This window comes from Dermacentor silvarum, chromosome 1 (assembly GCF_013339745.2).
Source record: "Dermacentor silvarum isolate Dsil-2018 chromosome 1, BIME_Dsil_1.4, whole genome shotgun sequence".
NCBI lineage: Eukaryota > Metazoa > Arthropoda > Arachnida > Ixodida > Ixodidae > Dermacentor > Dermacentor silvarum.
Window position 1 is genome coordinate 432,248,275 of NC_051154.1, and position 25,582 is coordinate 432,273,856.

General features: G+C 45.8%; 1 protein-coding gene across 1 annotated transcript in view; it reads right to left on the minus strand.

The window, feature by feature from the left end:
- The window catches only part of LOC119448311 (phospholipid-transporting ATPase ABCA3-like), a 150,405-nt gene that overhangs the window by 67,697 nt on the left and 57,126 nt on the right, over positions 1 to 25,582 (minus strand). Inside the window, exons 11-14 of the mRNA XM_049664094.1 lie at positions 15,798 to 16,008; positions 10,801 to 11,002; positions 6,619 to 6,878; positions 5,499 to 5,698 (exon numbers count right to left, since the gene is read on the minus strand). Coding sequence (XP_049520051.1) covers positions 5,499 to 5,698; positions 6,619 to 6,878; positions 10,801 to 11,002; positions 15,798 to 16,008 — 873 coding nt within the window. The remainder of the gene's footprint in view (positions 1 to 5,498; positions 5,699 to 6,618; positions 6,879 to 10,800; positions 11,003 to 15,797; positions 16,009 to 25,582) is intronic.

Sequence of the window (25,582 nt, forward strand, 5' to 3'; positions counted from 1 at the left end):
AGCATGGCGATCCACGCCGAGGCAAGAAACTGGACGAGCGGGCAAACTCGGGGCGAGAGTCGAGTTGCTCTCGCGTGAGTTACACGACATACGGCCAGAACAATTGTGCAGCAGCACTTTTATTATTCAGCATTATAGCAGTCCGGCTACTCCACGTAGTAACGTACCTTGGATGAAGTGAGCAGAGCAAATCTGGGAGCTCTTTGGTAGGCTCCAAGATTTCAAAAACACCGTTGACGAGTAAACGTAATGAAAACAGTCGATGCTCCAAGAACTACTCGCCGTCACAAAACACACTGAATGCCACAAGTCGCACTTATATTGATATACCCGAAAAATAACACAGAATATGCGCAGGACGAGCGCGCGAGCGAACAAATACCAGCAAAATCGAGCAAAAGGAACGGCTCCCGGAAGTTTCCTAAGGGCGCCGGATTCCGGCGCACAGCGTTGCCAGAGCGCGGTGGCGCTGGATGAAACCGTCTATAGATTTTTCTTCTTGCGAACACTGGCCCGGGAAGGCATCTGGTTTTGTCTAGGGTAATAGCCCGCTAAATGTATTAAACAAGAAAGAAAACGGCAAACCACAGTGGTGCGCCAGTGTACAAACACGCAGGTGCGGAACCACATTCGTTGGCAGGTAATCACAGTTTGAGAAACCAGTTTTGCTGTATTATACAGAAGCAATAATCGCGCGTGTTCTTCATACATCACGAACGTTTCTTTAACCTTAAAAGAATGAAATAGATGTAACGTTTTTTTTTTTTTTCAATGGTCGAGAAAATGCACACTTCTCTCTCGGGTATTTACAAAGCCACGAGGTGGGCACTTTCTTGCAGCGGCAGGCCCACCGCAGCCACGGCTAGTGCAAATTAGTCTATATGGGAGCAGACGTACCAGCCAAGTTCTTCGGTCAAATAATCTATCATATTGCCGTTATATTTGTTGAACCACAACACGTAGTGCACGTCCAACATCCTAGGCTCGGATGATTGCCCCGGCATCGAGCAGCACAGTTTTTGACTGTGCTCACGATCGGCGGCAGATTTCTGCTTGCCCTTCCATATAACTACCGATATTGCTGTCTATAATTCACAACTTCAATTTTGGATACCGGCTCCCGATCGTTTGCGTTTCTCTGTGTGTAAAATCTAAAGATTGTAGTCCGAATGCACGAAGCCTATCAACTCGTTCCTGTGAATTGCTGGAATTGCTGGAAGAGCTGGAGTTCGCGCTGTGTCTTTCCGCACCGAACAAGCACCGAACAATCGGGCCATTGTTCACGCCCTTATGGCAAAATTCCACAACTTAGTTGCGCGATGAAAGTAGAATGTTCGGAGGCATATTTCCATTCGTGTTCAAAGAGCAGTAATGTTTATTTTCTTAAGATGTTCCTCGCCAGCATAATGAATTACGTGAAGTGTTTTAACATTCGCTCACTAAGGGAATTTTGAGTTGACGGTGACAGTTGGCACTGACATCCTCGAAATTCCAGGCGGACTCTTCTTTTCAAGGTAGTTCAATTTTTAATACAAAAATAAAGCAGTGATAATTAGGTTCCGCAAATCGGTTAGATGAATGAATCCTCTAAACCATCGCACAGCTTGAGATTCGAAGGCTATTGCTCTCGTGTGGGCTTTTGCGCTCTGATAACGAAGCAAACTACTACCAGAAACATTGAGGTCACTCCTTTACCGACATCCCTATCAGACATCGGTTCGATAGCGATGCATTTAACATCTAGTATTTCGTTCATGGCATGTGATCGTCATTTTGCAACATGATGCAAACATATCACGGTATTTGCCGCGCTATAATCACAAAGGCCGAGTGACAGTTTCGGTCTCTCAGTATACTTTCATTTGGACCCACTTTCACTTCAGTTTCCGTCTTTCAGCCGACATTTAGCCACGAGTGAAGATACTATTACAGAAATTTGTAAACAGCACCTTAATAGCAGTCATCACTGTTCAGCACGGATAAAATTGCAGTCTGCGCTTAGCCTAGTAAAAAAAATGTTGCAGTTTCACCCGAAAGGCAAAGCGTTCATTGCGATAGCAAATTAATCAACAGCTATTCGAATAAGGACAGTAGTTTTATCGGCCGTATAAACTTGGGTACATTCGCTTACTAAGCTAACAAGCATGGTGTCACACACGCACAGGCGAATACGAACGCATCTCACTCAATGACAGATAGTGCATCACTCGCTGTCAAAACGCTCGCTTGAGGAAGAGCGGCAGCAGCAGCTAGAGAATACGTGACCCGTAAAATAGCGAGGGATTGTGGGATGGGCCGTCTGCTAGCTGCTTCCGGTTCGAGTCAGCGCAGCCGCCGCCACGGTTTCGCAGTTGAATTTCATTGATGCGCTTGCAGTCCGTTCTTCTTTCTGGGGTTTTACGTGCCAAAACCAGTTTTGATTATGAGGCACGCCGTAGTGGAGGGCTCCGGATTAATTTTGATCACCTGGGGTTCTTTAACATGCACTACAACGCAAGCACACAGGCGTTTTCGAATTTCGCCTCCATCGAAATGCGGTTCCCGCGGCCGGGATTTAATCCCGCGAGCTCGTACTCAGCAGCGCAAACGCCTTAGCTGACTGAGCCACTTGCGCTTGCAGTCCGGCTTTGTCCCACTCGAAGATTACCCGGTTGCAGGTGCCTAGCAAAACCATCGTCGGCTGTTCAGCCGTTGGCTGCTCAAAATCAAGCGTTAAAGATGAACACATTTAACTACTGCCTTGCAGCAACCCTTGCCGAGTCAGCTGTGCACAAGCATCAGAGGAATGGGTGCCACTCTCAAAACTGTAACAAGGCAGAGACCATCCGTGAACAAAAAGAAAATGAACGTACAGTGTCACTTATCAGGCGATTATTAGCCTTGTAAGGGCCGACACGGAATGATTCCCCAAGTTATTTCTTTCTCTAACATTGACTCAGGCAGCCAGAACTATTTCAGTACTCGCATGCACATATGGAGGTATTATGAAACGAGGTTCTACGGCGCGAATTTAAGCGGGATACAGCGAGATACACACCTAATACTCGTAACCAACTAGCGCTCCTCAGCTTCTTCAGCACAGATAAAGACAATGCGCAGCCGTAATATGACGGCGATACGGCCATTGTTGACAAAAAAGCGAGAATGTCTAACTACGTACCACTTGAAATGAACCTAGAGTTTCGACCGAGAAATGCCGTTGACAGCACGCAAAGTTATCATTTTCAGCGCCAGCTGCGCCGTTATACCGACGATATCGGGTTTTAGCTACGATCACAGAACAGCATCCACCACTGTAGCCATCGCCTCCGCACCCGATTTTCGATGTAATGCTTCTATACGCTTGATAAATTATCGGACAGCGATAACTTTTTCACCTATCTGACTGACCCGCAGGCAGAGCAGTCCGTGAGGGTGCGTCCAAGCAACGGCAAATGTCGTAGAGCATACCTGGCAGAAACAAAAAAGGCTGCCGTAACGAAAACCAGAGTTCGTTTATGAATAAAAACGCATCCTTGCCTTTCTTGGCTCGTCTTTGTCGCGCCCAGAGTGAACTGAAACCTAGAAATCAGCTGCATGAATGCTACGACATTGCTGGTCGACAAAGCGGACGGAAAGCTTCGCTCGACTGACAGTTGAACCTGCGTAGAAAAACACTTGCGCCGGGCCTGCCGCCGATGCCGCCGCGTCGTCCGTCGAACCGGAAGCTGCTAGCAGACGGCGCGCCCCACAATTCCCTGCGATTGCTCGTTTTACTGGTCACCTATTGCCCTTCGCGCTCCCTCTCGCTGCAACGTTGACGAAACGGAATGAACACAGCGCACACGAAGCCATCGGCCCTCGGCACGGCTAGATTCAGTACCACCGCAGATCGCGTTCAAGCAAGAGCGCGTGCAGCTGCGCTCAGCCGCGCCATACGCAGCTGTCGCCGGAGTAGAAAGCCCCCCCCCCCCCCCCCCTGCTGCCTTGCGCGCAATGAAAGGAGCCGCGCTTCGTCCCCGCCTTCCTTCTTTGCGCGCGCGAGATCAAGCCACCACCCTTCTCAGCTCCTCCTCGCACGCTTGCACTCGCCCAAAGCATACGGCGCGCGGTCGCGGTATTATCGTACTTCGAATTTATACGGAATATCACGGCGAGGGCGACGCCTTGGTGCGCCTAAAGTCCCTATATAAGAAAAGTACCGCCATCTACTCTTTCCTCCGCCGCCTCCTCTCCTGAAGCGCTTGCTTTTTCTTTACTTTTTGCTTGCGAAAGCCAAGTCGACGGTGGCGCACCGATAAAGTCCACGTTGAAGCTTTCAGGCCGGGCGCGCGCCGCCGCCGCCGCCGGCGACTGCGGCTGCGCAGAGGACTTTCAACATGGCTCTGAGGCGGACAAAAAAGAAAATATAAAGAATTGAAAAGCGCGCGCTATCATCGTCCAATCGGAGATACAGGATAACACAGGAGAGAGCGAAGCGGCATTTGTCAATGGATGGCGGTACTTTTCTTATACAGGGTGTTTCATTTTAGCTGCACCAAATTTTTAAAAATTGCCTGTGGCAGATAGCACAATTATAATCCTTGATCTAAACTACTCGATGAGGCGGCCATTACTTCCACGAGAAATCAAAACGCCTAATTGAGTAATTAGCATAATTACGCTAGTTAACTTTTTAATTAATGATTTTACGGTACATCTTTCAATCTACGAATTATAGCCGCTGAGTTCGCAAGGCGATACGTATCCACTTGGAATGAATTCTCAGGACTGAACCAGTTTCGAGATAATAATTTTCAAAGTGTCCGACGAAATGCATGGGCGTTCCAGTTAACTTTGTGCTTCAATGCATAAAACAGCGTTTTCCTCAAAAAGTTAACTGGAACGCCCATACATTTCGTCGGACACGTTAAAAATTAATATCTCGAAACTGGTTCAGTCCTGAGAATTCATTCCAAGTGGATACGCCTTGCGAACTCAGCGGCTATAATTCGTAGATTGAAAGATGTGCCATAAAATCATTAATTAAAAAGTTAATTAGCGTAATTATGCTAATTACTCAATTAGGCGTTTTGATTTCTCGTGGAAGTAATGGCCGCCTCATCGTGTAGTTTAGATCAAGGATTATAATTGTGCTATCTGCCACAGGCTACTTTTAAAGATTTGGTGCAGCTAAAATGAAACACCCTGTATAGGGACTTTAGGTGCGCCTGGAGTGTCCATATAATTTCTATCGCAATAAAGAAATAGTTGTGTGTTGCGCTTATAGTAGTGTTATTGCCTCTGCGGACATGCTCTTTTCCTTAAAGCATAAGCATCTTGGTCACTTATGCTTTTTTTTGTCTAGTTTACATTTACTTTTTTGTAGATCTACGCTACTTGTGCCTTTGTGGTATGTGTCTGCGTATTAATCGGGAAATTGACAGTTCCACTTTCTCAACTGTTTGTTGGGATAGCCAGGTCAAGGTAGGCCACCTGCCCATCTATGTGCAGTTACTAAACAACAATATGAGGCTCACCCTGTCTTCTCGGTCATTTGAATGCCGAAGTGCAGATGGAAAACGTAGTTCCACAGAGATTCTCTGGCGTATTCTAATAGGCCCTTGTTCACGTCGACGTCAGTCGGGAATTTTCTGATGAAAAAGCTCAATTTAGGCAGCATGGGAACCAAGTGTTTCTCGTAGAAGGGTTCGTTAAAGTTGTCTGTCTGCAAGAAGCCCTGAAAAAGGTAGGCAAGCGAGAACCATAAAATGTTATGAGACAATTTATAAACACAAAAAGCAGTTGAATATAAAAAATGCAGTACATGCATAAAAAAGATCCTTCAAGCACGCACGTCAAATTTTGTCAGAACAACGTCACTTGGCAATTAAACCGGCGCTGCACCCGCGTTTGGCTGTCAGTACTATGACCTGCTCATATTCACGTGGAAGAGTAAAAACAGCTACCCTCAATTTGAAACAAAAATTTGCTCCTGCGAGCCTTTATTCGTTATGAGATTAATAGCCATCTGTAGCTAACAAACAATGAAACCAAGAACCGCATTGTGTAAATTACTTTTTTTTGCTTTACACTCCCGTTAGTTTGATTCTTAGTTAATTTAGCTACAAGTGACTGGGAAATACATTTTTTGCATGTTACCTCAAGGCAACCAAAATCGTTAAACCTGGTGACATTGTCTGATGGCATTATATGATTGTCGTTAAAAACTGACACTCTCGGCTCCCTGGATTATTCTCGTTCACTGATGGGGCTCAATGCGAATAAGCCGAGTGCAACAAATGGATTCTCAAAGGCACCCGAACGTTTTCTTCCAAGTATGATGTGCGTTCATTCCACAACTCTGTCCTCACAGACATATGCAATAAGCCTGAGGAAATCTCCAGTTTTCCGCAGAACACGCGACCATGCATAAGAACGCTTCCTCGCGCTAGACGTTCGAGGATGACGATGATGTAAGTCATGGGCGTACATCATCTGCCATAGTACTATAACGTACTAAACTGATAGTACGTTATAGTGGCAGTGGCTCGATCGTTATGCGACATTCCTGTACTTTGGCACGTAATTGAACCGTGCAGCGAATGACCATCGGCCGCAGAAAGCCGTAAGGAAAATAAGGGGCTCTGTAGACGGCACCTGTGCATAGACGACGACGTCGTCGAAGTTATAGTACAGTGTATCGGTGAGGCGCTCCTGCGAACGACCAGACCCTTTGAGTGCGATGTGCTCCAGCTCGAAGAGAAGGACGAGGAGCACGAGGGGCAGCAGCCAGCTGAAGAGCGGCATCTTGCGCTCGCGCCACGAGCACGTGGCCCGCTTGGCCAGCAGCACCCAGACACGGGCCAAGCAGCCGGCGTCCGTCATGCTGGCATTTGCCATCACTCGAACGGCGTCCGCTGCACGGGCACCATGCGTTGGTTTGTGAGCACGTCGGGGTTTAACAATGAATGCAAGAATCCAGGAGCTTACCAGCGAGCGCGAAATCATGTTAAGTAATGGTGCAGTGCTCTATCACATGCGCCAGTAAGGCCAAGCAAGCTGACGGGTGTCCGAAACAGTTTACGCAAACGTTGTATAGTTAAGAATATATCAGAGGGAAGGGGAGAAGGATGCACTCATGAAAAAGCCACTGAAGCTGCGTTTAGGCGTGTTTAATGCCGGAGCTGATTGACAGGGAGTCATGCTGGCGCGCTATCCGCAGATGCAGTGGAGGCGATGCTGGGCCGATAAAGCCAATTTCTCGGGTATCTTTATATCATTAGATCAATTAAGAAGCTTGCTGAATGATTCACGATTGTCTAGCTGCGCTTTCTATTTACGATTTTGTTGAAAGAAATCCATTCAGAAATACTAGTTAGAATGAATTCCACGCCGAAATTTACCACCTTATAACCTCCTTTACATTCCCGGCCCTCACAACGGCGTGCCGCATGAACACATCGTAGTGTTGGCATGTTTAACCAAGAAATTTATTTAAAATTAACACATCATCATACGTCAAAACGTGGGCCGATCCCGAAAATTGTGCACCCGGAAAAGCAAACCGATTCCGAAGATAGTGCAGCCAAAATTGTTTGAGTCGGATGCTCCCCCAACTCCTCTGACGCGAGGGGTGACACCTCAACGTCCATCAATGTCACCCCCAGCTCGCTCAAAAAAACTCAGTCTTTCATTGACCTCAAATGTAGGTTGAATCGTCTTCCAACTTTTCACTGTGGAAAGCGGTCTGAGGGCGCCCGTCGCGTTTTTTACTCTCACCGCGCAATAAAAAAAAAATGTCACAGTTTCGTCCGAAAGGCGAAGCATCAATTGCGATAGCAAATTAGTAGAGAGCTATACGGAGTAGGGATAGTAGTTTTATCGGCTGCATAATCTTGTACACATTCGCTTACTAACTGAAATAACAAGCGTGGTGTCAGCGTGCACAAGCAAACATGAATAGATCTAATATCACACTGGATGACCGTCGATAACTACTGTCAAAACGCTGGCGTGAACAAGCGTGGCAGCCGCAGCGAGCGTAGCTTCGTGCGGTCTACCGTTTCAACGGAAATTGAGCCGCGAAAGCACAGCACATACAAAAGTCAGAGCCGTCAGGAGATCGCTTTCAAGATACGGTGCGCCCAACAGCTCGCACCGGCGCAAAGTACGCGGTTGTTAGAAGGGTAGAAGTCGCTCCCCCCTCCCTGCCGCGCTGCCTACCCGCTTTCCTCCTTTCGCGTGAGAGATTGCGTCACCAGTTCCCCTTGCGCCAAGATGCACGATACGCATTTGGTGCCACAGCACAGCGTCATCCCCCCCTCCCTCCTTCCCGTACCCCCACGGCCTTTCGCGCGATGGAGGAAATCGCGTTTGCTCTCCGCCGTGCTTTCACTGTTTCCTTGCGCTTTCACTCGCATATACGGCGCGCGGCGACGATTTTATCGCCCTTGGACTTAATACGGAACCTCACGGTGGCGGCGGGGGCGACGACGGCAACGCCGACACCGATGGCAGAAATCCGCTTGAAGTTCCCATATAATTGCTATCGCAATAAAAACGACATATGATCGTGCACGTGCGAGTCTGAAAATTTCAGTAAATATCTCCATTTCGCTGAATGAAGAAATCACAAATGGGACACATAGAAACATGCCCGAATGGCATAACGAAAGCGCTTGTGACTTCGAGTGTAATATAGTCAAATCCTGAATCGGCTTTATTTTGTAAAGATAGACAGAAATGAGCCCCTAACATTTATCTTTATGCGTTTTCTCGCACGGACGTTGGAAAGTGATCGCGTTTAATATTCCTATTCACCACATCCATGCTCGCCTAGAGATTACCGTTGCGTTTGCGTACGGTGAGAATGGGGCTTATTCTATCGGTGGGTGCATTCACTGTCTCGACTGCAGCCTTTGGTGAAGTTTTTTTCAGAGATGAATCTTCAGTGACAAGGGGACGTTCCGCTCCGTGGCTGCACTCTAGCCGTAGCGTAACGTGATGTCTTTTTGTACACTTAAACTATTTGATATCCCTTTGGGAATGCTTTCAAAGGGGAGTTAATGCCTGTCAGCTGAACTGCTGACAGGCATTAACAGCCAAGATGGCTGGACGACTCTTGCAGAATCATTTAACTTGATGTCTTGTTACAGTTTTTGACTAAAGGTGGTTGAGCGCAGGGAAATGCGAAGACAAAAGAAAGCACATTGGACGCACAAGCGCAGCGCGTCCAACGTGCCTTCTGTTGTCCTCGTATTTCCCTGCACTCAACCACTTTTAGTCAAGATGTGCCAACTAGCCCACACACCACCCTTGTTATCGGGTCTCGATTTCCACGAAGCAATTCCGACATCCACGTTAACGCTCTCATTATAAGCATGCACGAACTGCTGTGATATTTAGCAATTGCCTTAGTTTAAATACGCGGTGGAACACAACTAGTGTTAGTTCAGCTTGAGGCCTTATATTTAATATGGTAGCATGTGTTGGTCTGATACTGCTTTATCTTTCGTAGCGCCTGCGCAAATTATGTGGACATCAATTTTCAAGATGTCAATCGCAGCTCAATTCTACTCGTTACTCATAACTTGATTGACGTTTCAGATTTTGCAAGAACTTGCCATACGGTTGTTCGTTTGCACGCATAGAATGACTGGCGTATTTTGCAAGTATACCTGTGGCGCTTATACTCTGCCGCTTTATTGACACCGTCACCTTGCTGTTTTATGGTACTCTGCTTTTCGGGTGTCGGCTACCTGCACTTTTGAATTTGTACAGGACGCCGTTCATTACACAGAAGTTTCCACTGCTCGGCAAATCTCGTCAGCTCTTCAATGTGGGCTATTTTTCTCACAACAGCTTTTCCGTGGCTTTCTTATTGTTTGTCCTGAAAACTACCTGGTTTGTTATATTCGACTTCTTGTTTAGACCAAAACAGCACAACTTCAAATACTTCGTGAGATGCTGGCATATGCAATGATAGGGTCTGCTTTACCTTTCATTTGAAGGAGAAAGGTATGACACTTGTACCTCTCGCTTTTTTTTTTGTTCACAAGCATAATAATGAAATGTTTGCATTATAGCTTGAAAATCTTGCTTCCCCTCATCCTTAGCACAGCAAACGTTCTAGGCGTTCAGGCCCTTGTCACCTGCAACACTGAGTAAGGCTGCTGGTTTCATAACTTCCGATTTTGCTCTTCTAAAGAAGTGGCTGTGAACAAAGTCAACCTTCTGACTGCAGGCGAGCCAGTCTTCTTTTAATGTTTCATTTCAATAGCAGGCCGTTGGCAGTTTAATAATGTTAATTGCCGCCTAAAGTGATGTCATCGCCTCCATAGTTTTGTTTATTTATAAATACATTTCTGGCCTCCTGAGAGGCTTGTAAAGAGGACGAGGCAGTACAGTTCAAAATACCATGACAACTGCGATACATAACATCAGAAAGCAGAGAACAATAATAACACATTTAACAAAGATGGCAAGACCAAATAAAAAAGTATAAATGCTGTATCAGAACAGAGAAAAAACGTTCGCCGGGTCGAAACGCTTCTGATATCATGTATTGCTCAGCGTCAATCAGCAACAAACGTAAGAAATGAGAGCGTGTGATTAGTCCGCAGCGCTTAACGTTCAGCTTTCAGGATCATGTGTACCTTCGACATGACGAAGCAATGCGCATAGCTAATAGGGGACTCGCCTCTATGCACTGGAAAAATACACAGAGGTCTCTCCAAGAGTGTGAGAATATTCAAGGTGTGCATGCATAGGGGCCCACATGCATTCCACACTGTAGCTTATTTTTCACTGTTGTTGCTCATTCTAATGAGGATTACTTACACCGAGCCTCTATGCCTCCGTCGTCTCGGGCGGGGTTCGGCTCGAGGGACTTCGCAGACTGCGAAGGACGCACTGGCGACAACTGGTCTGAGCGCCGGTGCAGGTGCTGGTCTTCGCCAACATGTATCAGTACATCCTCTAGCGACGTCACATTCAAGCCCACGGAGTCAATGCCGAGGTCAGCGCTTCGCTGCTCAATATCCTGTGCCGCGAGCAAGACATACGACATCGCGTGTTTCTAGGCTAGACGACAGCACGAAGCATTCGCAGTCACTGTAAGCATGGACATTTCACAAACTCTGGGCGGTAAATGAAAGTAATTTACTATCTTACGGCGTCTGGTGAAACACCACTGCTGTCGATAAAAGCTATGTTTGCATTACCAGCAAACAACAACAAGTAACATTCATTTACTTTAGTAAGCATTCGCAGTTGTTCAGTTGGTGTGGCGACTGCTTGGCGAACATCAAGTGGCAGGTTCGACTAAAGGCCGTGTTGGCCGCCTTCCGATGGCTGCTGAATGTAACAACGCTGTTCTCTTGATGCTTGGGTGACGCTTGAAAAGCACAACTTTCCTAATTAGACCACGGAGACCGCTATGGCGTATTTATTAGCACCTTTGTTACTTTGGTATGGTAAACCCTAGATATAAATCGCCTGCACTAAAGCGAGATGCTACGGTGGCTTACTAGCTGTCACATCTTCTTCTGAACGTGGTGTCCATTCTCTATCGGTTCAACAGCGATACGCTCTCTGAATGAGCGCGAGCTAAAGGGGGAGAAATCCCGGGCTGTACGATCCTAAATTTCTCGCGTTAAATGAACCAACCTTCTCAGAACTCAGTTAATTTAAATCATACCGGCTTTTATTATTCAATTTTTCACTCGGTGGGTGGTCTGGTTATGGGCGCCATCTGTCCTGGGTTGTTTTCTCTCGCGGTGTATAGTGGCAACAAGACATTTACTACAGGATGATGGACTCGAATTAAGTGGTAGATTACATTTCGTACGTGACACTTGTTGCTAAGTTGCATTGCACCCCCAAAGTTTCATAGAATGAAGGCAAGCCGTTCGAAATTTGACGACAGCAGGTACAAAGATAATGGGAATTTAGAAACCACCTTCACAGCGCCCACAAATGGGACTATGTGTTATACTACAGAAAAGCATTTCAGGCGCGGAGCGCGAAACCATCTTTTTCAAGTGCGGTGGAGCACGATAACGCTATCATTGTCGTTATACATCAAGCTATACTCATTGTCGATACGAGCATTAGTCAATGCTAATATGGGAAAAAGAGCCAAGGGTGACAGCCTTCATTTGTCCACGCGTGCATTCCGCCAGCAGTTACCCTGAAAATCATTTTCGTACAAATTTTTAACATACCTAAGAGTGAACGCTCAGTTTTATTTGTGGTTATGATAAAAATTGCCACAAGATCCAGGAAATAATCTTTAAGTGCGACATAAGTTAACGCTTTCGATACTGACGCATAAAGTTGGTGAATGCAGATGTAGATGCGGCTCCCGAAGGGGGTTGGCGTCCTAGAGTCAGTGACAGCGGCAAGTCTACGTGTTTCTGCCCGTAGTTCATTTCATACTTTGCCTGCAAATCGGTTAAAGCTAGAGCCACTTTTCTCACTTGATGGTTTCCCCAACCAAATTTAAATGCTCAAATTTTACACGAGTGAAATTCGCATGCAGGGCACACGTCATGACGGCTTCAAATTAGTATGCTATTAAATATACAGCATTTCGTTACTTATATTGGCCAAGACCGTTCTCGTTTGCTGGCCAATTTTGTCGCATAACTTCCTTAACACTTCGGCTGAGACCTTCTGTGACCATTTATCGCTGTACGCGCTGTCACCGTGGCCATACTTGTAGACATGCGTGAGGTTCAGTTGGATACGAAGATTGTTCAGGCGTAATTTCTCCGGCATTAAATGGTCGTGCCAGCAAACACCAAAGTGCGCTCGTTGCTTGTGACTGCATACATTCTGTGTAAAGGATTTCATGGCAGGCACCATGCTCATGACTGGACTGTTGATAGCACGCGCTTACGAAATAACAAAAAAAGAGTTGACGCATGCATTACCTATATACACCCACTCGCACAGCGCAGAATGTGAGGTCCTGCATCTTAGAGGTCACATATAGCCTTCTATACTAAGCGGTGATGGCAAAACCGCTTGACAACGAAACGTGTGCAGTGATTTTTTTTTTTTTTGTTTTTACAACGGAACTATTTGTAAAGCTTCCATGGCGTTGCACGAAGTGCATAAAACCGAATAAGCTTCCTCCTTTTGACTTAGAACATAGTTTCGTGCTTTTAAATATTAGCCAATAGGCTACTTTCAGAATATTTGCCATCTATATATGGCTGCGACAACCGCGATGTCTGAGTAAAATTTCTATAGCTGAGGATGCCCGGTTCTACAACAAATGTGCTAGGACCGCTAGAAGTGAATTCGTAATCACAACAGAGGTTGAACCAGCGCAACTAAACTTCACAGACCATATTCGCAGAAAACGTTCTTGCCGCTAAAACTATTTGTAAGAGCAAATTCTATCCAAACGAGATATCAGCGAAGGCGGTCTGCCAAAAACAAGCATCACTTGCGAGCGAAAAGCTTTGCGAATTCAGCTCGCCTACGGTTCTCATTCTAGTCAACCTATAAAGCTGCGCTATGTCAAGAGGTTACACTCGTCATATAGCGTTAGTTATATCTTAGGATGCGTTAAAACAGCTTAAACAGTCTTTGAGAAATAAAAGGAACTAAACGTAGAAGTGGTATGGTAAAAAAGGAAAGCAAAATAAAACCACGATGAGAATCATATTTTGTAAAGGTAAAGATTCGTGATACATTTCCGACATTATTTCTTTACAATCACGAGGAAATTTCACAAAGAGATGATTACTAGGAGATCGTTTCACTTTTCTTGCGATGTTATACAAATGTCAGGAATTTGCGAACGGAAAAACCCACCCGGCCGGCACATGATCTCTGGTATAGACACCGCCGCTCCAACTTGGGAGCGAGTCACGACAATACTGCATTACTCATACGTCATACTGGGCGTATAAGTCGCTTTCAGGCCCTTATATTGGTTTCAGAATACATCTCAGTGCCCTGCATGAAAGTACTTTCATTCTGACCTTCCAGTCAAACAGAAGCCAGGATACCGTAATCCAATGGGAGGTTGACGTACAGGGCCTTTTTTTATCGCCATTTATAACCACAGAGTCGCCGACACCAGCCGCAAGGAACACGACGAAAACGAGACTACATTCCAAACGGCGACGACTCGCGCTTCATTGCTCCTCCGAGTGTTACCACCTCGAGCTTTGCCGAGCACAAGCTACGAATGTATGCGCAAGCTCCACCGAATAGCTACTGCAAACATGTCGAAATATTAGCACATCATGCGCAATTCAAGGTTTTCACATCTCGAACACTCTTGCCTTTATGTCTTTATTGCATCTCATCCATTTTGCTTCCACCATTCTCCAGGCTGTATGTTCTCGCGTTGCTGTCATCTTCGGAAAGCCTTAGCGCAAGGGGGCGGTACTTACGCAATGGCGAACATACTGAAGAGCAGTTTGTGCAGCTTTATCGTCAAGGGCGCAGTACAGATCTCGAGCAAGTAATATTTTTAGTTATTTATTCATAATTCCTGCAGCGCCATAAAGGCATTATTGCAAGGGCACAACACTGTGCCTATTACATTTGGTCACAAAAACAATAACAAGCCACAATAAAAAAACAGCAACGCAAATAAGAAAAAAATTAGACAGCAGCTAAATCGCACTGGGAAATAAAAGCACGTAGCATGCCCAGAGAATCACTATCAGCAACAGATTTAGCCAAATTGTTTGATGTAGAGATGGCTTGTGGGAAGAACGAGTATTTTAACACATTGGTGCAGCACTGTGTCTCTCTTATTTACCAAGCATGGTCGTGGCGGCGAGACGCAAAATAAGGAGGCATAAAGTATTGGTCTCTCTGAATCACGATCTGTTGACATTATATCTCATACAACATGATCATTTTTTCCCTCAAACGCCATTTTTTTCGGAAGGGTCCAGCATAATGTAGTTTTACTGATATAACACTTTGACAGACATAATCATTTGAAAGAAACCTGGCAGTTCTATTTCGCATAGCACATAGATTTGCGAATTGAGGGTCCCACGCCGCACAGGGCCGCTATTTTGTAGCGATGCCTTTCCGGTGCTAATGCCTTTTCGCGCTTATCGCGCTTTGTCAATGGTCAGAGCAACGGTCCGTTTGCGTTATCAACGGGATCAGCCGGTCATGAGCGGTGGATGATAAGACTAGTACAGAATAAGTCATAAGGCATCGCTACAAACTCCGGCCCAGAATAGGCCTAATGCTAGTGTAATAAAGCAATTTTTTACCTTAGGTGGTGCTTTGTTAAAGTTACGCGTAATGAAATCACATTATGCGTCAATTATGCGTCATTATTATGTGTCATGATCGCTATAGGCGGGAAAAAAATAATGGAGGCGATGATCGCGTCAGGTGGTGTTCGTTCCAAAGGCCGCGATTTTGTAGCGATGCCTTATGACTTATTTTAGAATAGTCTTATCATCCACCGCTCACGGCCGGCTGATCCCGTTGATAACGCGAGCGGACCGTCGCTCTGACCACTGACAAAGCGCGAAAAGGCATTACTACTTTAAAGTCATCGCTACAAAATCGCGGCCCAAGTCTTGCGTGGCGAGACCAAAAGGAATGACAGAGTTCCAATGACCACTACAACGGAAAGTATTTTTGATCACGTGCCACTCTGCGCCACACCTGCTGTTCTCTCGCCGAAGTCTGAACATTCCCTTCCTGGAATGGGAATACCCGCGCCCATTACTTTCGTGCGCTACAGTCGGTACTTCGTGTTTTTTTAAATGCAAACTGGTAGCACAATATATTACTTTCCTCTGAGTAGCAATAACTGTGTGTCTCGGACTGGTTGGCACCTTGAACATGGTGACGATGCTCTTGGAGGATTCCAAATGGCCGAGGTTAAATATTGCCTCGTTGTCAGAGTCGCTTTCCAGCCGTGCGCTGGGCGAGTACTTGGCAAGTAGTTGCAGGATGCCGAGGAGATTACAACGCCGTGCCTTCATGATCCGCATGTGATAACCAGTGCCGAAGCGCTGCTTCAGGAACGTCGGTGACCCACCACACCTGCATTGTTTCAATGTTTCTACTAAACGTGAAATCGATTTAAGGTAGTATCGAAAACAAACATGAACGTACAGACGGGGAGCGAAGTAAAACATCGCAGTTTGGCTACAAAGGTGAAGCATTCATAACTGTAGCAAATTGTTAGACAACTATACAAATTAAGGTTCGTAGTGTTATAGGCCGTATAGATTGCGCCAAACATTCGCTTACAAATAAATTACCAAGCATTGTGTCCCGCGAGTGCCAGAATATGTGAACACGATTCACGCAATGACGACGAGCACTCGCTGTCACAACGCTGGCGTGATGAAGAGCGCCGAAAGCAAGGAGCGAGCGTTTCATGCAGTCTCTCGCTCCATTGCGCCTCTTCGAGATTACACGACCGCCAGCACTAGCTGCCTGGAAGACAGTGCGTATGAAACCACCAGCCATCTCGGCGCGCCCTTGTCCTCTGCAACCGCTGCAGATTATCTCGAAGATGCGGCGCGCCGCTGTGTATGACGTCAGTCGCGCGGACATCCCTGCGCAGCTACGGCCGGACTAGAGGGCAACGCGCGTTCTCTCGCCCCAGCGCGACCTGGGTCTTGTGATATTCAACCTTGGCGGCGCGGGAATACGGTGTGCATCAATCCACGATCCTTCCTAGCTCGCCATAAACTTCGTACATTAATTCTACAGGAAAAGCTGGGCGTAGACAGTGGCAACCGCTAAGGCACCACATGTTGCTGCCTCTGAGTTTTGTAACACGAAACTTTTTTTGCAAAGTATGATTAAAAACAAACATTTGTACATCTGACGTACTTATGGACAATGTGCAAAGTAAAATTTTGATGTATATTAATAACGGTGCTTGAGGGGATGTGTTTGCAGGCGCTTGAACTACATGGCGTCCTCCTACTCAGCGAGGCTAGGGATTCCGTTGATTGGGTTCTTGCATTTCGTTGTCTGCGCCTGCACGCAAGCACAGAGTAGCAACATGGCGGCCCCCATGCGGTTACCGATTTCAATTTATGGGCGCTATGGAGAGGTATTGCTCTAGAGTTGGTTATATTAACTCGATGCGGCTTACCTTCGCACGCTTCCCCTCGTACCCGACGCAGCATACGGCGCGCCGAGCGCAATGTTACCGCACTAGGTTTTTATGCGAAACAACACTGCGACGGTGACGGCGAAAATTAGCATGGACTGTCCATACAATAGCTATCGCAATAGTAACAACAAGGGAGCTGTGGCCGAATCTCATCCCAATGTCCTCTAGCAAGGTAACTTAAAAGGGTATGAATGCGAGCTAGTTGGTCCGAATCCATGGATGAATAAACAGCGCGAAATAATCACGGACACGGGAGAGCGCTCGTCCTGTGTTCCTCCCTTGTCCGTGTTGATTTCGCGCTGTGTTTTCATCGATGGCCGCTACCATCCTCGGAAGAATGAATGTGAATCACGCATGGGTGGGGGCCGGCAATCATAGCCCGGTAACACGTCCCTATCAGTTTCTTTACCAGTAGTGTCGTTCGCAGCTTCTGGGGCTGAGCACTCGCCAGCACGACGGCGCTGATAGCATAGCCGTTTCTGCAGTTTCCGCGTGCTAGACACGCCCCCTTGACACAGGCGAGTCTAGCTCAGAGCAATACGTTCTGAGAGTTTGGAGAATAGGCGTGACCAGGAGCCGGCGGCGAGGCGATGACGTCGAACGATGTCAGAGAGCGATCTCCGTTTCGGTGCCGTCCACCATATTTACACCACCCGCGCTATGGGTGCATTGGTGAAACCGGCGTTGGCTGTTCCCGATGTACAATTTCTAGCTTTCGACGCTATCGGGATGCTTGCGTGCTGTCGACTTCCATATGCTTCCGTTTGTCTGCGTCGACAAGCCGAGTCCGAGCGAGCATTAACGATCAAGCCATTTACTTTCACTTCGATGTACTTTCCTCAACTCTATCGCGACACAGATGTGCATTTGGAAGCGTCATTGTGAGTGAGGGCCAACGAATGGCATTGCATATGTGTGTGTGTGCAAGCTTTGCTGTATGCATCGGGAGGCACATTCATGAGTGCGCTCACTTACATTTCGGTAGTGGCGGTGTGTTTCAGTGCACGCGAGTATGTATGCATTGACCAAAAGGAGATATTCATGAGTGAGTTAGTGTAAGTATGCGCCCACTAAACTTGCCAAGGTCTGGAAGGCGCGCGCAATATGTGTCGTAGCGCAGTGTATAAATCGACACCGCCCTTTCACCTGGTACAGCGGCGCGAATTAGCTCATCTACGCAAATGTGGCAGGTGACCGAGACTATATCGATAGCAGTAAGCAGAGCTAAAATACAATATATACGAAAAACTACAAAATCGTGATCGCGTTACGTGACAGTGGGCCCACAGCGAGTAGTAACTGCACACGTACTACTTCTAAAGCTTTTGATATCGGAATGCCACACCTGCTTTTTCAGTATGTCACAATAACTTACCAAGATCAGGCGCCGTAAGCTATAATAATCCAAGTATAGATAGCACTTGATTTCCAAAGCCCGGAGTGATCGGTGTAATTCGTATGTTGCGAATCCACAGAAGTCTCTTGTAAAGAAAGTACCTATTATAGAGACGGCCCGGCAACAGTGGTTGCGAATATGTCACGATCAACGAGGCGCACGTGGCGGGTCGATTGAACGTACGTACTCTTGCTCATCTCGAGTGTTTTCTGCGCAAGGACACCTCGCAATCGGGAGTTGAAAAAAACGCTGGATTGTGCTCCATAAAAGGCAACTTTGCCCGTAACTCCTACACTAAAGAGTTCGAAAGTTATAGGAGAGCACACTATTTGTGACGTCGGACGTACTTGGTAATCAGAGGTACTTAGTAAAAGTACAGAAACCAAAGGCCCATTCAAACCAGCTTCACTAGTTTCGTCTGTGAGCTTGCCGGCACTGGAAAGGCCGGAACTGCCAAAACGCTTTTCCTTTTTGTCCAGGTGCTGCTATTGCTGTTCAAACCAGTAACTTCGGAGGATGGATCTTGTGGCATTCAAGGAATTCTCTTCAATGGCCGCGCTGAATCAAGGAGTGAGCGACCAACATTTCCCGCTCCATGGCCTCGAATCGACCGTTGGATTGCGGTGATGGAATCACCCAGGTCATTGACATTAGAGGGGGGGGGGGGCGGTTTCTGCGCGAGTGACTGACCCTTGCGCCGGCAGTGGGCTTGGCGGCACTGGAAAGACTGCAATGGCCAAAACACTTTTCATTTTTGTCTAGGTTGGTGGAAAACGTTTTCTCGGTTGTGTCGGACATGATTGTCCTGGTTTGATAGTGCTGCCAAGCCGACATACCTGTCAGAAAACTGCTGTTGAGTGTTTCGAAATTATTGCACTTCTTCAGTGTTGTGGCGACATAGAGATTAACCCTGGTCGTAACGACAACGAATTGTCAACTGAAACTTTTAGGGAACAATATTAAGGCGGACATATCAGCCATAAAAGACACTTAGCTAGTGTGCAGTCATGAGTCTCACAAAATCCAGAATTGTCATAAAAACTAGAAGACTGAAAGAGCGCCATCAATACTACAGACCAGGGTCGACAGCATGCAACGAAAAACTAATCTTGAAAATCGCAGTAGCCGAAATAACCTAGTCATTCAGGGTGTCGACGAAACACTATATGAAACAGAAGAAACGTTGAAGTCTAATGTTGTCAGCGGCGTGTTCGAGCTCAAAGTGGGCGTATCAGCCACAAGCGTGGAACGCATCCATAGACTTGGAAAGCCTAACAGTGACTAAGTCAGGGTCGTCATTTTACGCTTCAGTAATTTCAGTGAAAAGCAGGTACTGCATAATGCTAAGAAGTTGAATAGCACACATTTTTCCATCAGTGAAGATTTCTCGAAAAGCGTAAAAAACTATGGAATAGTGCCTCAGATAGCCAAGCAGTTAAAGATGGGTAACACTGATCTTTGACAAGTTAAAGATGGACAGTGTCATATACGCCTGGGATGATGACTCCAATGAACGCTATCAAGTGCGCGAACTTGCTTCAAAGAAAAAAAAAGGGAAAGGCATGCCGATACACAGGACTGACACGTGCGCACAAGGATAAGTTCTGCTTACTAAATCTGAATACGAGCACCATTACGAACAATGTGGCTTACTTGGAACACCCTTGTGTAGAGTACGAGCCGGACGTCATGGTAGGGACTGAAACCTGGCGTCACCCTGATATCTTTGATTCGGAAATTTGTCCCCCTGGTTACAGTGTTATTAGAAATCACCGTGGATTCCGAGGCGGTAATGTCGCGATTTTTATTTATGAGAGGATTGAATATTCCGGTATATAACATCCACCGGACTTGGAAACAGCATGATGCAAGCTTTCTCTTGGAACGCAAGAAATGATTGAAGGTGCGGTGTACCACCCCCCTGGAGTGAACGTCACTTTTATTGACACATTAAATAACTTTCTTGGGGGCATGTGGGCACAAAGCAAAGATGTAATCATAGCGGGGTATTGCAATCTTTTTGATGTCAACTGGGACGAAATGATGCCTGGAGTGCATGAGCGCGACACCGCTCATGGATTCATTGACTTCTGCGTCGTTCATGAATTTAGCCAGATTGTGCGTTCTTGCACACGAATCCAAGGTACTAGCATGTCTGTACTGGACCTGGTCTTCTTAAACGAAAGGCCTGCTTCGAGACCACATGAGGTAATAGTGCTACCTGGTATCTCTGACCATTCATTAGTCCTGTGGAACTAGTTCCTTTTGGGAGGAACGGTGGAACGCCACCATTCCGTTAAGGGTCGGTGGAACTGTAACGGTAACTCGTTAGGTTTACGAAGGAACGGCAGAGGGAACGGCGTTCCTTCTGTAAGCGCTCCACGGCATTCAGCAGACGCACGCACGCACGTACGCAACACATAATGCAGAGTGGATGGGCACCGCGTGAGGCGCAAAGAACTACTGCTTGCCTGTCACGTAACTATGGGGCATTGCTTTCGCGAGTTCTCCGTTATATTTTTTATGATTAGGCTTCAAGATTGTCATGTGACACTCCCTCCTGTAGTGACTTTCCTCCATGCCGGCATTCCGGCCTGCCGCAGAGCAACCATGACGTCAGGATCACAGCGAAACTCGAGGCACTTCGCGGCGGATGGAAAATTTCCATTCCTCACGTCCTCACAGGCACCAAACTCTTCTAGCCGAGGCACAGGATAACCTGTTGCAGTACTTGCTCGCACCAGTCGACTAGCCGGCCGCTGTCGCAGATGAAGAACTTCGAGGGACGGAACCAACTTTTCCTCAAGTACAACATGGCAATACCGTCAAGTGCTTCGGTGGAACGGCTATTCAACATTGCCAACGAAGTGCTGACGAAAAAATGGTTTCATCTGTCGGACACCAACATCTAAATGCAACTCTTGCCGAGTTCAAACAATAGACTTTACTAAGTTGCAAATAAGTATTCTGGACATTTCTTTTCTACTCGTATTGCAATATGGTATCAGCATTCGTTAAACGCCAATGCATTGTTCCTTTCGGTGCGGTTTCTTGTGCAAGAAATTTAATTATATTGGTGCATGTGAGTAAGTTTCTGTTTGCACCTCTGAAGCGCAGTATGCTGACTGTGCATTTGAAGACCGAAGTGGAAAATGCGAAAGTGTTCCAAACATGTGTTGCACTTGTTGTAGACGAGCACCAAAGTTGCAGTTAGACATGTCTAGAGTATGTCCGGTGGTCCCTGAAAAAAATCGTTCAGGAGCATTTCTTTGGATTCTTTTTATCTCCAGATAATCTGCTGCCGGTGATGTTCAAATTCGCATAATATACGTAGTTCGATGTCAGTTTTAATTAGCTAATTTTATTTCGCATCAGGATTATCTGACAATATATTTTATTTGAAACATCAAACGTAGCGTTAATGTAACGGCACGTTCCAATATTCGAAGTGTTACTGGGACGCCTTCCTTTCGCATTAAAGGAACTTGTAACGGGAACTCGTTTCGATATTGCGAAGGAACGAGGAACGAGTTTTCGTTCCTGTTTTAAAAGAACGTGTACAACACTGATTAGTCAGCATGACCATGATCCCGTTCCGGAAAGCCAACCAGTCCCTTTCTTTGTACCGAAATTTCGATATGGTGGATGATACCGCTATACAAGATGAGCTTGATTTCTGTTTTGGCGAATTTGAAGAGCAATGTAATGATCAGAATGTAGGTGTTAATGAGTTCTGCTTGCTTTCTAAGACTGTAGTTCATAAATGTATACCAAAGCTTTTGCCAGTTTTAGCCACTGAAAAGGAGACAAAAACGAAAGTGTAATTCTTCGATAACTAGGGATATCATCCAGTTAAAGAGCAAAGTTGGCACACATAAGGCTAGGTACTGCCGCACCCACACTCTCGAGATCCGGAATGACATATCAGCATTAAGTGGCCAGCTGAACTCATATATTACATTAAAACTCTTTAAACGTTTCTGCATGAATCTCCACAAAGGTTTTGGAGACACTTAGCACCAACCGGTACATCGATCACCCAGACAAATACTGAGCACGGTGTTACGAGCGATTATTAAATAATTGCTAATACTTTCAATGAATATTTTACATCCGTTTTCATTACCGATGATAATCAACCAGTAGCGCATGAATTCCGGCCGGAGGTTCCAGAGGCAGAAAGCATTGAAGGGATTACGGCCTGGTTCCTTGAACTGGACACAACCAAATTGGCGGGACCGGATAACATACCCAACTCATTTTTGAAAAGCTACGCCGAATGGTCGGCAAGGTATCTGCATTTGATCTTTGAAAAATCACTTCCATCCATGACGGTGCGTGAAGACTATAGACAGTAAAACAATACCAATATTCATGAGCGGCGATGGCAAAGAAGCCGGCAATTACCGACCCATCGCACTAACATCTACATGTTGCAAGCTTTTAGAACATACTGTTTCTAGGCACATCCCTCAGTTTTTATGTGCCACCCGTATCGTTAGCGCAAACCAGCATCGCTTTCACCAAAGCTTGTCTAGCGTCACGCAACTGGTAGAAACAGTGCATGATTATTGTGATATAATCTTAGATTTCAAGAAAGCTTTTGACTTGGTTAATTATAGAAAATTACCAATTTTACTGAAATCAGTCTTGCGGAATGCTTCCATTCTTACGTGGATTGAATCCTTCATTACTACTTGCGGAATGCTTCCATTCTTACGTGGATTGAATCCTTCATTACTACTCGTCGGCACTTCGTAAACATCCAATAAGTGAAACATTAGCTGTGTAACGTCAGGGGTACCACAAGGCTGTGTGTTGGTTCTTGATATACTTAAATGACCTCGTCACTGACCCGTCAGTCAAATTCAAAATATTTACCGAAGACTAATTTTCACTGACGTTAGATCTGTGATAGATCAAAATAAAGGTTAATGAAAATTTGTCTCAGATTAACAATGGGTGCGATACATGGCAAATGTCGATAAACCCGAATAAATCTGTGTGTATGACTATATCCCATGAACATCAGCCGTTATTATGTAAATACCCATTACGACACAACATACTTAACCGAGTAACCGAATACATGTATCTGGGCGTCATTATTCCGTCAACGTTGAGCTGGAAGTCACATTTCGTAAATGCAATTGGTAACGCCAATAAAACATTAGGCTTTATCAGACGCAAACTTAATGTATCGTCTGGAGGATGGAACGTGACATCACACAGGGGTGCGATGTTCGCATCTTTATTGGGGCGGCCTTTATATGCCGAGCAAAACGAGAAAGGGTGCCTACCCTCACCGCACAACCATATCGTGAAGGGGCGGGTTTAACACGAGGCGCACACTGCGCAAGATACGATACACTTAAGTTTGCTGCTACCGAGAGGAAGCTTATTGCTTACTCGATGATGGTGCGTCCAAAGTTATAGTATGCCTGTGAATTGTGGTATCCACACGTTCAATATTTGCTATCAGAGCTGGAACAAGTGCAAAGACGTGCGCTCCGATTCGTATTTTCTCGTTTTCGCAAACAAGACCCAGTCATGCCGCTTTATAACGAAGCAAATCTGCCGCTTCAAGTGAGGCGGAAGCAGAAATGATTAAACCTTTTCTACTCCATCATTAATAGGCTAGTTCTCCTTGACAAGGCACAGTATGGCAAAGAATCGACTCTCCGAATAACACGCAATTCTTTTTTCGTTTCGTTAATATGCAATAAATATTCTTTTTTTCGTTCAAACAGCGCGTGATTTGAATACGCTACCCAATCATATTTTATGTGCAAGGAGCCGTGAGGAGTTCTCCAGTATGCTGATTGAATTGCTGCGGTAGCACCTAACTTATGTAGTTCACATATTGTGTTTACTATGGACATGACTGCATATACGTGCATTTTAGAGACTGCTGTTATGTTATGACCTCTATGCCTCTACCTGACATGTAATTCGTGTATTGTTGGGTTTCTATGGATACGACAGCTTTCTACGATCATTTTCTGTATGCTTGTAATAACCCACTACTATCTTGGTCTTGAATAGAACTGATGGTATGTTAAATAAATAAATAAATAAATAAATAAATAAATAAATAAATAAATAAATAAATAAATAAATAAATAAATAAATAAATAAATAAATCAGTAAATATTGTTCCGTGAAGAATAAAAAACAAAAGCATGCATTTCGTCTGTGCACTGAATACTGTGAAGGCAACTACTGCTTCAGCATGGTCACAAAGCTACGCGTCATACAGGGAATTTTGGCCGTTCCCATGTAGTATTTGTATGATAAAGTGCGTTCTACGAGGATATTTTTGAAGGGTCCAGGTGCAATGGCATGTTAGCAGAGTTTTTTGCAGCGAAATAAATACTTAAACAAAGAAAGTTAAACAACAATTTTCGGCGGCGGATACATAAATCTATTTATGTATGAAGTGCCTCAGCACAGGTGTCAAAACGGATGATGCATGGCCCATACCCCTCGCCACCACCGATGCCTCTTCCACAAGTGCCGCGATACTCGGCGGCGGCACTTCCCACCAATCGTTGTGCCCCTCGTGACGTAGAGATCGCGCTAGCGCTGTTATCAGCAGTTGCCCTATGGACTCGCTATGGGACGGACGCGTGTCGTTCGCTCAGAGGAAGAAGAGCGGGAATTGAAGGAGCGCGAATGGGCGCCACAACAACGTGAAGCCGCTGCCGGTGCTCCGAGTTCCATTACGTCGAGTAGCTGCGACTCCCTCACGGAAGAAGAGAAGCTATGGACGATGGTTACCATGGTTTCAAAATAAATGATGAACTCCGGAGTCTTTGAGTGCATGTCTCTTTATTCGCTCAATATATTCAACAATGACAATATATAAATTCACTATAGCAATATTCACTATAGCAGACCCACCATAGTCACAGCTTCGCCGGCTTCCATATTCACAGTAGTGGAAGGGCTGTGATTTTTTCATTACTTTTATTGTCATCTTGCACCAGGTGTCATCGTATTGCATCACATCTGGTGTACATGTGTCAAAACATTTAAACTAGCCTCTGGTGCTGAATATACTCCACGAAACATTTTATTTCACTGTT